The following is a 15,000-nucleotide window of genomic DNA, read 5'->3' on the forward strand; positions in this document are numbered from 1 at the left end:
TGGCATCATGAGGGAGGAAAATGCTGTGGATATATTGAAGCAACATCTCAAGACATCAGTCAGGAAGTTAAAGCTTGGTCACAAATGGGTCTTCCAAATGGACAATGACCCCAAGCATACTTCCAAAGTTATGTCAAAATGGCTTAAGGACAACAAAGTCAAGATATTGGAGTGGCCATCACAAAGCCCTGACCTCAATCCTATAGAACATTTGTGGGCAAAACTGAAAAAGTGTGTGCGTGCAAGAAGGCCTACAAACCTGACTCAGTTACACCAGCTCTGTCAGGAGGAATGGGCCAAAATTCACCCAACTTATTGTGTGAAGCTTGTGGAAGGCTACCCAAAACACTTGACCCAAGTTAAACAATTTAAAAGGCAATGCTACCAAATACTACTTGAGTGTCTGTAAACTTCTGACCCACTGGGAATGTGATGAAAGAAATAAAAGCTGAAATAAATCATTCTCTCTATTATTCTCACATTTCACGATCTTAAAATAAAGTGGTGATCCTAACTGACCTAAAACGGGGAATTTTTACTAAGATTAAATGTCAGGAATTTGTATTTGGCGAAGGTGTATGTAAACTTCTGACTTCAACTGTATAATGTGTATATATAATGTGTATATATAGTGTGTATAAAGTGTATAATGTGTGTATATATAGTGTGTATATATAGTGTGTATAAAGTGTATAATGTGTGTATATATAGTGTATATAGTGTGTATATATAGTGTATATAGTGTGTATATATAGTGTGTATATATAGTGTGTATATAATGTGTGTATATATAGTGTGTATATATAGTGTGTATAATGTGTGTATATATAGTGTGTATATATAGTGTGTATAATGTGTGTATATATAGTGTGTATATATTGTGTGTAGATATAGTGTGTATAATGTGTGTGTGTGTGTATATATAGTGTGTATATATAGTGTGTATATAATGTGTGTATATATAGTGTGTATATATAGTGTGTATATATAGTGTGTATATAGTGTGTATAGTGTGTATATATAATGTGTATATATAGTGTGTATATATAGTGTGTATATATTGTGTGTAGATATAGTGTGTATAATGTGTGTGTGTGTGTATATATAGTGTGTATATATAATGTGTATATATAGTGTGTATATATAGTGTGTATATAATGTGTGTATATATAGTGTGTATATATAGTGTGTATATATAGTGTGTATATAGTGTGTATAGTGTGTATATATAGTGTGTATATATAGTGTGTATATAGTGTGTATAGTGTGTATATATAATGTGTATATATAGTGTGTATATATAGTGTGTATAGTGTGTATGTGTGTATATATAGTGTGTATAGTGTGTATATAATGTGTGTATATATAGGGTTTATATAGTGTGTATAATGTGTGTATATATAGTGTATATAGTGTGTATAGATAGTGTGTATATAATGTGTGTATATTTAGTGTGTATATAATGTGTATATATAGTGTGTATAATGTGTGCATAATGTTTGTGTATATAGTGTGTATATATAGTGTGTATAATGTATGTATATATAGTGTTTATATATAGTGTGTATATATAGTGTGTATAATGTGTGTATATATATATAGTGTGTATATATAGTGTGTATATATAGTGTGTATATTGTGTATATATAGTATATATAGTGTGTATATAGTGTGTATATATAGTGTGTATAGTGTGTATATATAGTGTGTATATATAAAGTGTATAGTGTGTATATATAGTGTGTATATAGTGTGTAGAGTGTGTATATATAATGTGTATATATAGTGTGTATATATAGTGTGTATAGTGTGTATATATAGTGTGTATATATAGTGTGTATAGTGTGTATATATTGTGTATATATAATGTGTATATATAGTGTGTATATATAGTGTGTATAGTGTGTATAAATAGTGTGTATAATGTGTGTATATATAGTGTGTATAGTGTGTATATATAGTGTGTATATATAGTGTGTATAGTGTGTATATATAATGTGTATATATAGTGTGTATATATAGTGTGTATATATAGTGTGTATAGTGTGTATATATAGTGTGTATATATAGTGTGTATATATAGTGTGTATATAATGTGTGTGTGTGTGTGTGTGTGTGTGTGTGTGTGTGTGTGTATATATAGTGTGTATATAATGTGTGTATATATAGTGTGTATATATAGTGTGTATAATGTGTGTGCATGAAGTGTATAATGTGTGTGTGTGTGTGTGTGTGTGTGTGTGTGTGTGTGTGTGTGTGTATATAGTGTGTATAATGTGTGTGTGTGTATATATAGTGTGTATATATAGTGTGTATATATAGTTTGTATATATAGTGTGTATATATAGTGTGTATATAATGTGTGTATATTTAGTGTGTATATATAGTGTGTATATATAGTGTGTATAATGTGTGTATATATAGTGTGTATAGTGTGTATATAATGTGTGTATATATAGTGTTTATATATAGTGTGTATATATAATGTGTATATATAGTTTGTATAATGTGTGCATAATGTTTGTGTATATAGTGTGTATAGTGTGTATAAATAGTGTGTATAATGTGTGTATATAGTGTGTATAGTGTGTATAATGTGTGTATATATAGTGTGTATAATGTGTGTATATATAGTGTGTATAGTGTGCATATAATGTGTGTATATATAGGGTTTATATAGTGTGTATAATGTGTGTATATATAGTGTATATAGTGTGTATATATAGTGTGTATAGTGTGTATATATAGTGTGTATATAATGTGTGTATATTTAGTGTGTATATAATGTGTATATATAGTGTGTATAATGTGTGCATAATGTTTGTGTATATAGTGTGTATATATAGTGTGTATAATGTGTGTATATATAGTGTGTATATATAGTGTTTATATATAGTGTGTATATATAGTGTGTATAATGTGTGTATATATATAGTGTGTATATATAGTGTGTATATTGTGTATATATAGTATATATAGTGTGTATATAGTGTGTATATATAGTGTGTATAGTGTGTATATATAGTGTATATATAATGTGTATAGTGTGTATACATAGTGTGTATATAGTGTGTAGAGTGTGTATATATAATGTGTATATATAGTGTGTATATATAGTGTGTATAGTGTGTATATATAGTGTGTATATATAGTGTGTATAGTGTGTATATATTGTGTATATATAATGTGTATATATAGTGTGTATATATAGTGTGTATAGTGTGTATAAATAGTGTGTATAATGTGTGTATATATATAGTGTGTATAGTGTGTATATGTAGTGTGTATAGTGTGTATATATAATGTGTATATATAGTGTGTATATGTAGTGTGTATAGTGTGTATATATAGTGTGTATATAAAGTGTGTATATATAGTGTGTATATATAGTGTGTATATAATGTGTGTGTGTGTGTGTGTGTGTGTGTGTGTGTATATATAGTGTGTATATAATGTGTGTATACATAGTGTGTATATATAGTGTGTATAATGTGTGTGCATGAAGTGTATAATGTGTGTGTGTGTGTGTGTGTGTGTGTGTGTGTGTGTATATAGTGTGTATAATGTGTGTGTGTGTATATATAGTGTGTATATATAGTGTGTATATATAGTGTGTATATAATGTGTGTATATTTAGTGTGTATATATAGTGTGTATATATAGTGTGTATAATGTGTGTATAATGTGTGTATATATAGTGTGTATAGTGTGTATATAATGTGTGTATATGTAGTGTTTATATATAGTGTGTATATATAGTTTGTATAATGTGTGCATAATGTTTGTGTATATAGTGTATATAATGTGTGTATATATAGTGTGTATATATAATGTGTATATATAGTGTGTATAATGTGTGCATAATGTTTGTGTATATAGTGTGTATATATAGTGTGTATAATGTGTGTATATATAGTGTGCATATATAGTGTGTGTATATATAGTGTGTATATATAGTGTGTATATATAGTGTGTATAGTGTGTATATATAGTGTGTATATATAGTGTGTATATAATGTGTATATTTAGTGTATATAGTGTGTGTATATAGTGTGTATATATAGTGTGTATAATGTGTGTATATATAGTGTGTATAGTGTGTATATATAGTGTGTATAGTGTGTATATATAATATGTATATATAGTGTGTATAGTGTGTATATATAGTGTGTATAGTGTGTATATATAATATGTATATATAGTGTGTATATATAATATGTATATATAGTGTGTATAGTGTGTATATATACTGTGTATATATAATGTGTTTATATATTGTGTATATATAGTGTGTATATATAGTGTGTATATATAATGTGTATAGTGTGTATATATAGTGTGTATATATTGTGTATATATAATGTGTATATATAGTGTGTATATATAGTGTGTATAGTGTGTATAAATAGTGTGTATAATGTGTGTATATATAGTGTGTATAGTGTGTATATACAGTGTGTATAGTGTGTATATATAGTGTGTATATATAGTGTGTATAGTGTGTATATATAGTGTGTATATATAGTGTGTATAGTGTGTATATATAATGTATATATAGTGTGTATATATAGTGTGTAAAATGTGTGTACCCTCTCTGCGTGCAGCGCGGGGAACAGGCGGAGGGCGGGGTAGCGTTCTCTCATCGACAGGTTGAAGTCATTGGCCGAGGCGTCGATGCGAGCGATGACAACTTCCTCTCTGTCCAGGAAGTGAAGGGCTAACTCCTCCCACAGTGGGAACAGAGAACGACTTTCTTCACTGTAGGGCAGGTCTACACACAAACACACAAACACACACACAAACACACACACAAACACACACACAAACACACACACAAACACACACACACAAACACACAATTAGGACGCAGGCTGTAGTTGAAACATACCGGGATCAGGATGTTTTGAGTGTGTCAGTGAATGATAACATGTATATAAGCATGATAAAATAACAGAGGTTCTAGAATAGAAACCTGAGGAACACCACATTCTATCTATCTATTCCTGGAATAGAACCCTGAGAAACACCACGTTCTATCTATTCCTAGAATAGAACCCTGAGGAACACCACATTCTATCTATTCCTAGAATAGAACCATGAGGAACACCACATTCTATCTATCTATTCCTGGAATAGAACCCCGAGAAACACCACGTTCTATCTATTCCTAGAATAGAACCCTGAGGAACACCACATTCTATCTATTCCTAGAATAGAACCCAGAGGAACACCACATTCTATCTATATATTCCTAGAATAGAACCCAGAGGAACACCACATTATCTATCTATTCCTAGAATATAACCCAGAGGAACACCACATTCTATCTATTCCTAGAATAGAACCCAGAGGAATACCACATTCTATCTATTCCTAGAATAGAACCCTGAGGAACACCACATTCTATCTATCTATTCCTAGAATAGAACCAGGAGGAACACCACATTCTATCTATCTATTCCTAGAATAGAACCCAGAGGAACACCACATTCTATCTATTCCTAGAATAGAACCCAGAGGAACACCACATTCTATCTATTCCTAGAATAGAACCAGGAGGATCACCACATTCTATCTATATATTCCTAGAATAGAACCCTGAGGAACACCACATTATATCTATTCCTAGAATAGAACCCTGAGGAACACCACATTCTATCTATTCCTAGAATAGAACCCAGAGGAACACCACATTATATCTATCTATTCCTAGAATAGAACCCTGAGGAACACCACATTCTATCTATTCCTAGAATAGAACCCAGAGGAACACCACATTATATATATCTATTCCTAGAATAGAAGCCTGAGAAACACCACATTCTATCTATTCCTAGAATAGAAGCCTGAGGAACACCACATTCTATCTATTCCTAGAATAGAACCCTGAGGAACACCACATTCTATCTATTCCTAGAATAGAACCCTGAGGAACACCACATTCTATCTATCTATTCCTAGAATCGAACCCAGAGGAACACCACATTCTATCTATCTATTCCTAGAATAGAAGCCTGAGGAACACCACATTCTATCTATCTATTCCTAGAATAGAACCCTGAGGAACACCACATTCTATCTGTTCCTAGAATAGAACCCAGAGGAATACCACATTATATCTATCTATTCCTAGAATAGAACCCTGAGGAACACCACATTCTATCTATCTATTCCTAGAATAGAACCCAGAGGAACACCACATTATCTATCTATTCCTAGAATATAACCCAGAGGAACACCACATTCTATGTATTCCTAGAATAGAACCCAGAGGAATACCACATTCTATCTATTCCTAGAATAGAACCCTGAGGAACACCACATTCTATCTATCTATTCCTAGAATAGAACCAGGAGGAACACCACATTCTATCTATCTATTCCTAGAATAGAACCCAGAGGAACACCACATTCTATCTATTCCTAGAATAGAACCCAGAGGAACACCACATTCTATCTATTCCTAGAATAGAACCAGGAGGAATACCACATTCTATCTATATATTCCTAGAATAGAACCCTGAGGAACACCACATTATATCTATTCCTAGAATAGAACCCTGAGGAACACCACATTCTATCTATTCCTAGAATAGAACCCAGAGGAACAACACATTATATCTATCTATTCCTAGAATAGAACCCTGAGTAACACCACATTCTATCTATTCCTAGAATAGAACCCAGAGGAACACCACATTATATCTATCTATTCCTAGAATAGAAGCCTGAGGAACACCACATTCTATCTATTCCTAGAATAGAACCCAGAGGAACACCACATTATATCTATCTATTCCTAGAATAGAAGCCTGAGGAACACCACATTCTATCTATTCCTAGAATAGAACCCTGAGGAACACCACATTCTATCTATTCCTAGAATAGAACCCTGAGGAACACCACATTCTATCTATTCCTAGAATAGAACCCAGAGGAACACCACATTCTATCTATCTATTCCTAGAATAGAAGCCTGAGGAACACCACATTCTATCTATCTATTCCTAGAATAGAACCCTGAGGAACACCACATTCTATCTGTTCCTAGAATAGAACCCAGAGGAATACCACATTATATCTATCTATTCCTAGAATAGAACCCTGAGGAACACCACATTATATCTATCTATTCCTAGAATAGAACCCTGAGGAACACCACATTCTATCTATTCCTAGAATAGAACCCTGAGGAACACCACATTCTATCTATCTATTCCTAGAATAGAACCCAGAGGAACACCACATTATATCTATCTATTCCTAGAATAGAACCCAGAGGAACACCACATTATATCTATCTATTCCTAGAATAGAACCCTGAGGAACAGCACATTCTATCTATCTATTCCTAGAATAGAACCCAGAGGAACACCACATTCTATCTATCTATTCCTAGAATAGAACCCTGAGGAACACCACATTCTATCTATTCCTAGAATAGAACCCTGAGGAACACCACATTATATCTATCTATTCCTAGAATAGAACCCAGAGTGTGTGTGTGTGTGTGTGTGTGTGTGTGTACCTACAGAACATTATGAAGGCTGTCTTGTCAGGGTTGAAGGCCAGTCTCTCCAGGTTCTCTCCTACCAGCTGTATAACTGGCTTCTGGTCCCAGTCAGCAGGCAGAGCCTCACTCTGCATCTTAGGCTGTTTCATATATATATATATATATATATATATATATATATATATATATATATATATATATATATATATATACATATACATATACATATACACACACACACACACACACACACACACACACACACACACACACACACACACACACACACACACACACAGAGAGAGAGAGATAGATGCACACACACACACACAGAGACACACACACAAACTTTAAGTGAACATGTGGACCTTGTGAAGTATGTTTAATTGGTGTATAAAGGTGTGTGTGTGTGTGTGTAGCTCTGTGTACCTGTGCGTTGCCATCCAGGTAGGTCTTACAGAACGCTATAATGGTGGGCGTGTCCAGTGTGTCGGACGGCAGGTGATAGGTCACGTGACTCGTCAGATTAACCAATCGCACCATCGGAGCCTCACTCTCCCGGACACGGAAATACTCCAACATTCTACCATTCCTCGGCTCGTCCACGTCTACCATCACAAATAATACCTGGAGAGGTGGAGAGGGGAGGGGAGGGTGGAGGTGGAGGGACGGAGAGGGGAGGGAGGAGGTGGAGGGACGGAGAGGGGAGGGAGGTAGGGAGGTAGGGAGGAGATGGAGGGACGGAGAGGGGAGGGAGGTAGGGAGGAGATGGAGGGACGGATAGGTTAGGGAGGAGGTGGAAGGACGGAGAGGGGCGGGAGGAGGTGGAGGGACGGAGAGGGGAGGGAGGTAGGGAGGAGATGGAGGGACGGAGAGGGGAGGGGAGGGAGATAGGGAGGAGTTGGAGGGACGGAGAGGGGAGGGAGGTAGGGAGGAGATGGAGGGACGGAGAGGTTAGGGAGGAGGTGGAAGGACGGAGAGGGGCGGGAGGAGGTGGAGGGACGGAGAGGGGAGGAAGGTAGGGAGGTAGGGAGGGACGGAGAGGGGAGGGAGGTAGGGAGGAGTTGGAGGGATGGAGAGGGGAGGGAGGTAGGGAGGAGTTTGAGGGACGGAGAGGGTAGGGAGGTAGGGAGGAGGTGGAGGGACGGAGAGGGGAGGGAATTAGGGAGGAGGTGGAGGGACGGAGAGGTGAGGGAGGTAGGGAGGAGATGGAGGGACAGAGAGGGGAGGGAGGTAGGGAAGAGATGGAGGGACGGAGAGGGGAGGGAGGTAGGGAGGTAGGGAGGGGCGGAGAGGTTAGGGGGGGGGTGGAGGGACAGAGAGGGGAGGGAGGTAGGGAGGAGTTGGAGGGACGGAGAGGGGAGGGAGGTAGGGAGGAGTTGGAGGGACGGCGAGGGGAGGGAGGTAGGGAGGTAATGGAGGGACGGAGAGGGGAGGGAGGTAGGGAAGAGATGGAGGGACGGAGAGGGGAGGCATGTAGGGAGGTAGGGAGGAGGTGGAGGGACGGAGAGGTTAGGGAGGAGGTGGAGGGACGGAGAGGGGAGGGAGGTAGGGAGGAGATGGAGGGACGGAGAGCGGAGGGAGTTAGGGAGGAGATGGAGGGACGGAGAGGGGAGGGAGGTAGGGAAGAGATGGAGGGGAGTTGAGGTTAGGGAGGTAGGGTGGTAGGGAGGAGATGGAGGGACGGAGAGGGGAGGGAGGAGGTGGAGGGACGGAGAGGGGAGGGAGGAGGTGGAGGGACGGAGAGGGGAGGGAGGAGGTGGAGGGACGGAGAGGGGAGGGAGGTAGGGAGGAGATGGAGGGACGGATAGGTCAGGGAGGAGGTGGAAGGACGGAGAGGGGCGGGAGGAGGTGGAGGGACGGAGAGGGGAGGGAGGTAGGGAGGTAGGGAGGAGATGGAGGGACGGAGAGGGGAGGGGAGGGAGGTAGGGAGGAGTTGGGGGGACGGAGAGGGGAGGGAGGTAGGGAGGAGATGGAGGGACGGAGAGGTTAGGGAGGAGATGGAAAGACGGAGAGGGGCGGGAGGAGGTGGAGGGACGGAGAGGGGAGGGAGGTAGGGAGGGACAGAGAGGGGAGGGAGGTAGGGAGGAGTTGGAGGGATGGAGAGGGGAGGGAGGTAGGGAGGAGTTGGAAGGACGGAGAGGGTAGGGAGGTAGGGAGGAGATGGAGGGATGGAGAGGGGAGGGAATTAGGGAGGAGGTGGAGGGACGGAGAAGGGAGGGAGGTAGGGAGGAGATGGAGGGACGGAGAGGGGAGGGAATTAGGGAGGAGGTGGAGGGACGGAGAAGGGAGGGAGGTAGGGAGGAGATGGAGGGACAGAGAGGGGAGGGAGGTAGGGAAGAGATGGAGGGACGGAGAGGGGAGGGAGGTAGGGAGGGACGGAGAGGTTAGGGAGGAGGTGGAGGGACAGAGAGGGGAGGGAGGTAGGGAGGAGTTGTAGGGACGGAGAGGGGAGGGAGGTAGGGAGGAGTTGGAGGGACGGCGAGGGGAGGGAGGTAGGGAGGTAGGGAGGAGATGGAGGGACGGAGAGGGGAGGGAGGTAGGGAAGAGATAGAGGGACGGAGAGGGGAGGGAGGTAGGGAGGTAGGGAGGGACGGAGAGGTTAGGGAGGAGGTGGAGGGACGGAGAGGGGAGGGAGGTAGGGAGGAGTTGGAGGGACGGAGAGGGGAGGGAGGTAGGGAAGAGATGGAGGGGAGTTGAGGTTAGGGAGGTAGGGTGGTAGGGAGGAGATGGAGGGGCGGAGAGGGGAGGGAGGAGGTGGAGGGACTATTATAGTTGTTGCGTTGTAGTACCTGTCGTTCCCCTGTGTATTATAGTAGTTGTGTTGTAGTACCTATAGTTCCCCTGTAGGGGGCAGCAGCAGTGTGTATTATAGTAGTTGTGTTGTAGTACCTATAGTTCCCCTGTAGGGGGCAGCAGCAGTGTGTATTATAGTAGTTGTGTTGTAGTACCTATAGTTCCCCTGTAGGGGGCAGCAGCAGTGTGTATTATAGTAGTTGTGTTGTAGTACCTATAGTTCCCCTGTAGAGGGCAGCAGCAGTGTGTATTATAGTAGTTGTGTTGTAGTACCTATAGTTCCCCTGTAGAGGACAGCAGCAGTGTGTATTATAGTAGTTGTGTTGTAGTACCTATAGTTCCCCTGTAGGGGGCAGCAGCAGTGTGTATTATAGTAGTTGTGTTGTAGTACCTGTCGTTCCCCTGTGTATTATAGTAGTTGTGTTGTAGTACCTATAGTTCCCCTGTAGGGGGCAGCAGCAGTGTGTATTATAGTAGTTGTGTTGTAGTACCTATAGTTCCCCTGTAGAGGGCAGCAGCAGTGTGTATTATAGTAGTTGTGTTGTAGTACCTATAGTTCCCCTGTAGGGGGCAGCAGCAGTGTGTATTATAGTAGTTGTGTTGTAGTACCTATAGTTCCCCTGTAGGGGGCAGCAGCAGTGTGTATTATAGTAGTTGTGTTGTAGTACCTATAGTTCCCCTGTAGGGGGCAGCAGCAGTGTGTATTATAGTAGTTGTGTTGTAGTACCTACAGTTCCCCTGTAGGGGGCAGCAGCAGTGTGTATTATAGTAGTTGTGTTGTAGTACCTACAGTTCCCCTGTAGGGGGCAGCAGCAGTGTGTATTATAGTAGTTGTGTTGTAGTACCTACAGTTCCCCTGTGTATTATAGTAGTTGTGTTGTAGTACCTATAGTTCCCCTGTAGAGGACAGCAGCAGTGTGTATTATAGTAGTTGTGTTGTAGTACCTATAGTTCCCCTGTGTATTATAGTAGTTGTGTTGTAGTACCTATAGTTCCCCTGTAGGGGACAGCAGCAGTGTGTATTATAGTAGTTGTGTTGTAGTACCTATAGTTCCCCTGTGTATTATAGTAGTTGTGTTGTAGTACCTATAGTTCCCCTGTAGGGGGCAGCAGCAGTGTATATTATAGTAGTTGTGTTGTAGTACCTATAGTTCCCCTGTGTATTATAGTAGTTGTGTTGTAGTACCTATAGTTCCCCTGTAGGGGGCAGCAGCAGTGTGTATTATAGTAGTTGTGTTGTAGTACCTATAGTTCCCCTGTAGGGGGCAGCAGCAGTGTGTATTATAGTAGTTGTGTTGTAGTACCTATAGTTCCCCTGTGTATTATAGTAGTTGTGTTGTAGTACCTATAGTTCCCCTGTAGAGGACAGCAGCAGTGTGTATTATAGTAGTTGTGTTGTAGTACCTATAGTTCCCCTGTAGGGGGCAGCAGCAGTGTGTATTATAGTAGTTGTGTTGTAGTACCTATAGTTCCCCTGTAGGGGGCAGCAGCAGTGTGTATTATAGTAGTTGTGTTGTAGTACCTATAGTTCCCCTGTAGGGGGCAGCAGCAGTGTGTATTATAGTAGTTGTGTTGTAGTACCTATAGTTCCCCTGTAGAGGGCAGCAGCAGTGTGTATTATAGTAGTTGTGTTGTAGTACCTATAGTTCCCCTGTAGAGGACAGCAGCAGTGTGTATTATAGTAGTTGTGTTGTAGTACCTATAGTTCCCCTGTAGGGGGCAGCAGCAGTGTGTATTATAGTAGTTGTGTTGTAGTACCTGTCGTTCCCCTGTGTATTATAGTAGTTGTGTTGTAGTACCTATAGTTCCCCTGTAGGGGGCAGCAGCAGTGTGTATTATAGTAGTTGTGTTGTAGTACCTATAGTTCCCCTGTAGAGGGCAGCAGCAGTGTGTATTATAGTAGTTGTGTTGTAGTACCTATAGTTCCCCTGTAGGGGGCAGCAGCAGTGTGTATTATAGTAGTTGTGTTGTAGTACCTATAGTTCCCCTGTAGGGGGCAGCAGCAGTGTGTATTATAGTAGTTGTGTTGTAGTACCTATAGTTCCCCTGTAGGGGGCAGCAGCAGTGTGTATTATAGTAGTTGTGTTGTAGTACCTACAGTTCCCCTGTAGGGGGCAGCAGCAGTGTGTATTATAGTAGTTGTGTTGTAGTACCTACAGTTCCCCTGTAGGGGGCAGCAGCAGTGTGTATTATAGTAGTTGTGTTGTAGTACCTACAGTTCCCCTGTGTATTATAGTAGTTGTGTTGTAGTACCTATAGTTCCCCTGTAGAGGACAGCAGCAGTGTGTATTATAGTAGTTGTGTTGTAGTACCTATAGTTCCCCTGTGTATTATAGTAGTTGTGTTGTAGTACCTATAGTTCCCCTGTAGGGGACAGCAGCAGTGTGTATTATAGTAGTTGTGTTGTAGTACCTATAGTTCCCCTGTGTATTATAGTAGTTGTGTTGTAGTACCTATAGTTCCCCTGTAGGGGGCAGCAGCAGTGTATATTATAGTAGTTGTGTTGTAGTACCTATAGTTCCCCTGTGTATTATAGTAGTTGTGTTGTAGTACCTATAGTTCCCCTGTAGGGGGCAGCAGCAGTGTGTATTATAGTAGTTGTGTTGTAGTACCTATAGTTCCCCTGTAGGGGGCAGCAGCAGTGTGTATTATAGTAGTTGTGTTGTAGTACCTATAGTTCCCCTGTGTATTATAGTAGTTGTGTTGTAGTACCTATAGTTCCCCTGTAGAGGACAGCAGCAGTGTGTATTATAGTAGTTGTGTTGTAGTACCTATAGTTCCCCTGTAGGGGGCAGCAGCAGTGTGTATTATAGTAGTTGTGTTGTAGTACCTATAGTTCCCCTGTAGGGGACAGCAGCAGTGTGTATTATAGTAGTTGTGTTGTAGTACCTATAGTTCCCCTGTAGAGGACAGCAGCAGTGTGTATTATATTACTTGTGTTGTAGTACCTATAGTTCCCCTGTGTATTATAGTAGTTGTGTTGTAGTACCTATAGTTCCCCTGTAGGGGGCAGCAGCAGTGTGTATTATAGTAGTTGTGTTGTAGTACCTATAGTTCCCCTGTAGAGGGCAGCAGCAGTGTGTATTATAGTAGTTGTGTTGTAGTACCTATAGTTCCCCTGTAGAGGGCAGCAGCAGTGTGTATTATAGTAGTTGTGTTGTAGTACCTATAGTTCCCCTGTAGAGGGCAGCAGCAGTGTGTATTATAGTAGTTGTGTTGTAGTACCTATAGTTCCCCTGTGTATTATAGTAGTTGTGTTGTAGTACCTATAGTTCCCCTGTAGAGGACAGCAGCAGTGTGTATTATAGTAGTTGTGTTGTAGTACCTATAGTTCCCCTGTAGGGGGCAGAAGCAGTGTGTATTATAGTAGTTGTGTTGTAGTACCTATAGTTCCCCTGTAGGGGGCAGCAGCAGTGTGTATTATAGTAGTTGTGTTGTAGTACCTATAGTTCCCCTGTAGGGGGCAGCAGCAGTGTGTATTATAGTAGTTGTGTTGTAGTACCTATAGTTCCCCTGTAGGGGGCAGCAGCAGTGTGTATTATAGTAGTTGTGTTGTAGTACCTATAGTTCCCCTGTAGAGGACAGCAGCAGTGTGTATTATAGTAGTTGTGTTGTAGTACCTATAGTTCCCCTGTAGGGGGCAGCAGCAGTGTGTATTATAGTAGTTGTGTTGTAGTACCTATAGTTCCCCTGTAGGGGGCAGCAGCAGTGTGTATTACAGTAGTTGTGTTGTAGTACCTATAGTTCCCCTGTAGGGGACAGCAGCAGTGTGTATTATAGTAGTTGTGTTGTAGTACCTATAGTTCCCCTGTAGGGGGCAGCAGCAGTGTGTATTTTAGTAGTTGTGTTGTAGTACCTATAGTTCCCCTGTGTATTATAGTAGTTGTGTTGTAGTACCTATCGTTCCCCTGTAGGGGACAGCAGCAGTGTGTATTATAGTAGTTGTGTTGTAGTACCTATCGTTCCCCTGTAGGGGGCAGCAGCAGTGTGTATTATAGTAGTTGTGTTGTAGTACCTATCGTTCCCCTGAAGGGGGCAGCAGCAGTGTGTATTATAGTAGTTGTGTTGTAGTACCTATAGTTCCCCTGTAGGGGGCAGCAGCAGTGTGTATTTTAGTAGTTGTGTTGTAGTACCTATAGTTCCCCTGTGTATTATAGTAGTTGTGTTGTAGTACCTATCGTTCCCCTGTAGGGGACAGCAGCAGTGTGTATTATAGTAGTTGTGTTGTAGTACCTATCGTTCCCCTGTAGGGGGCAGCAGCAGTGTGTATTATAGTAGTTGTGTTGTAGTACCTATCGTTCCCCTGAAGGGGGCAGCAGCAGTGTGTATTATAGTAGTTGTGTTGTAGTACCTGTCGTTCCCCTGTGTATTATAGTAGTTGTGTTGTAGTACCTATAGTTCCCCTGTAGGGGGCAGCAGCAGTGTGTATTATAGTAGTTGTGTTGTAGTACCTGTCGTTCCCCTGTGTATTATAGTAGTTGTGTTGTAGTACCTATAGTTCCCCTGTAGGGGGCAGCAGCAGTGTGTATTATAGTAGTTGTGTTGTAGTACCTATAGTTCCCCTGTAGAGGGCAGCAGCAGTGTGTATTATAGTAGTTGTGTTGTAGTACCTATAGTTCCCCTGTAGGGGGCAGCAGCAGTGTGTATTATAGTAGTTGTGTTGTAGTACCTATAGTTCCCCTGTGTATTAT

The 15,000-nt window shown here is 41.0% G+C and overlaps 1 protein-coding gene across 1 annotated transcript in view; it reads right to left on the bottom strand.

Annotated features, from left to right (window-relative positions):
* The window catches only part of LOC118948703 (protein disulfide-isomerase-like), a 106,729-nt gene that overhangs the window by 1,556 nt on the left and 90,173 nt on the right, over positions 1-15,000 (bottom strand). Inside the window, exons 7-9 of the mRNA XM_036973376.1 lie at positions 7,943-8,140; positions 7,533-7,653; positions 4,590-4,771 (exon numbers count right to left, since the gene is read on the bottom strand). Of these exons, the coding sequence (XP_036829271.1) occupies positions 4,590-4,771; positions 7,533-7,653; positions 7,943-8,140 (501 nt within the window). The remainder of the gene's footprint in view (positions 1-4,589; positions 4,772-7,532; positions 7,654-7,942; positions 8,141-15,000) is intronic.

This window comes from Oncorhynchus mykiss, unplaced genomic scaffold, assembly GCF_013265735.2.
Source record: "Oncorhynchus mykiss isolate Arlee unplaced genomic scaffold, USDA_OmykA_1.1 un_scaffold_239, whole genome shotgun sequence".
Taxonomy (NCBI): Eukaryota; Metazoa; Chordata; class Actinopteri; order Salmoniformes; family Salmonidae; genus Oncorhynchus; species Oncorhynchus mykiss.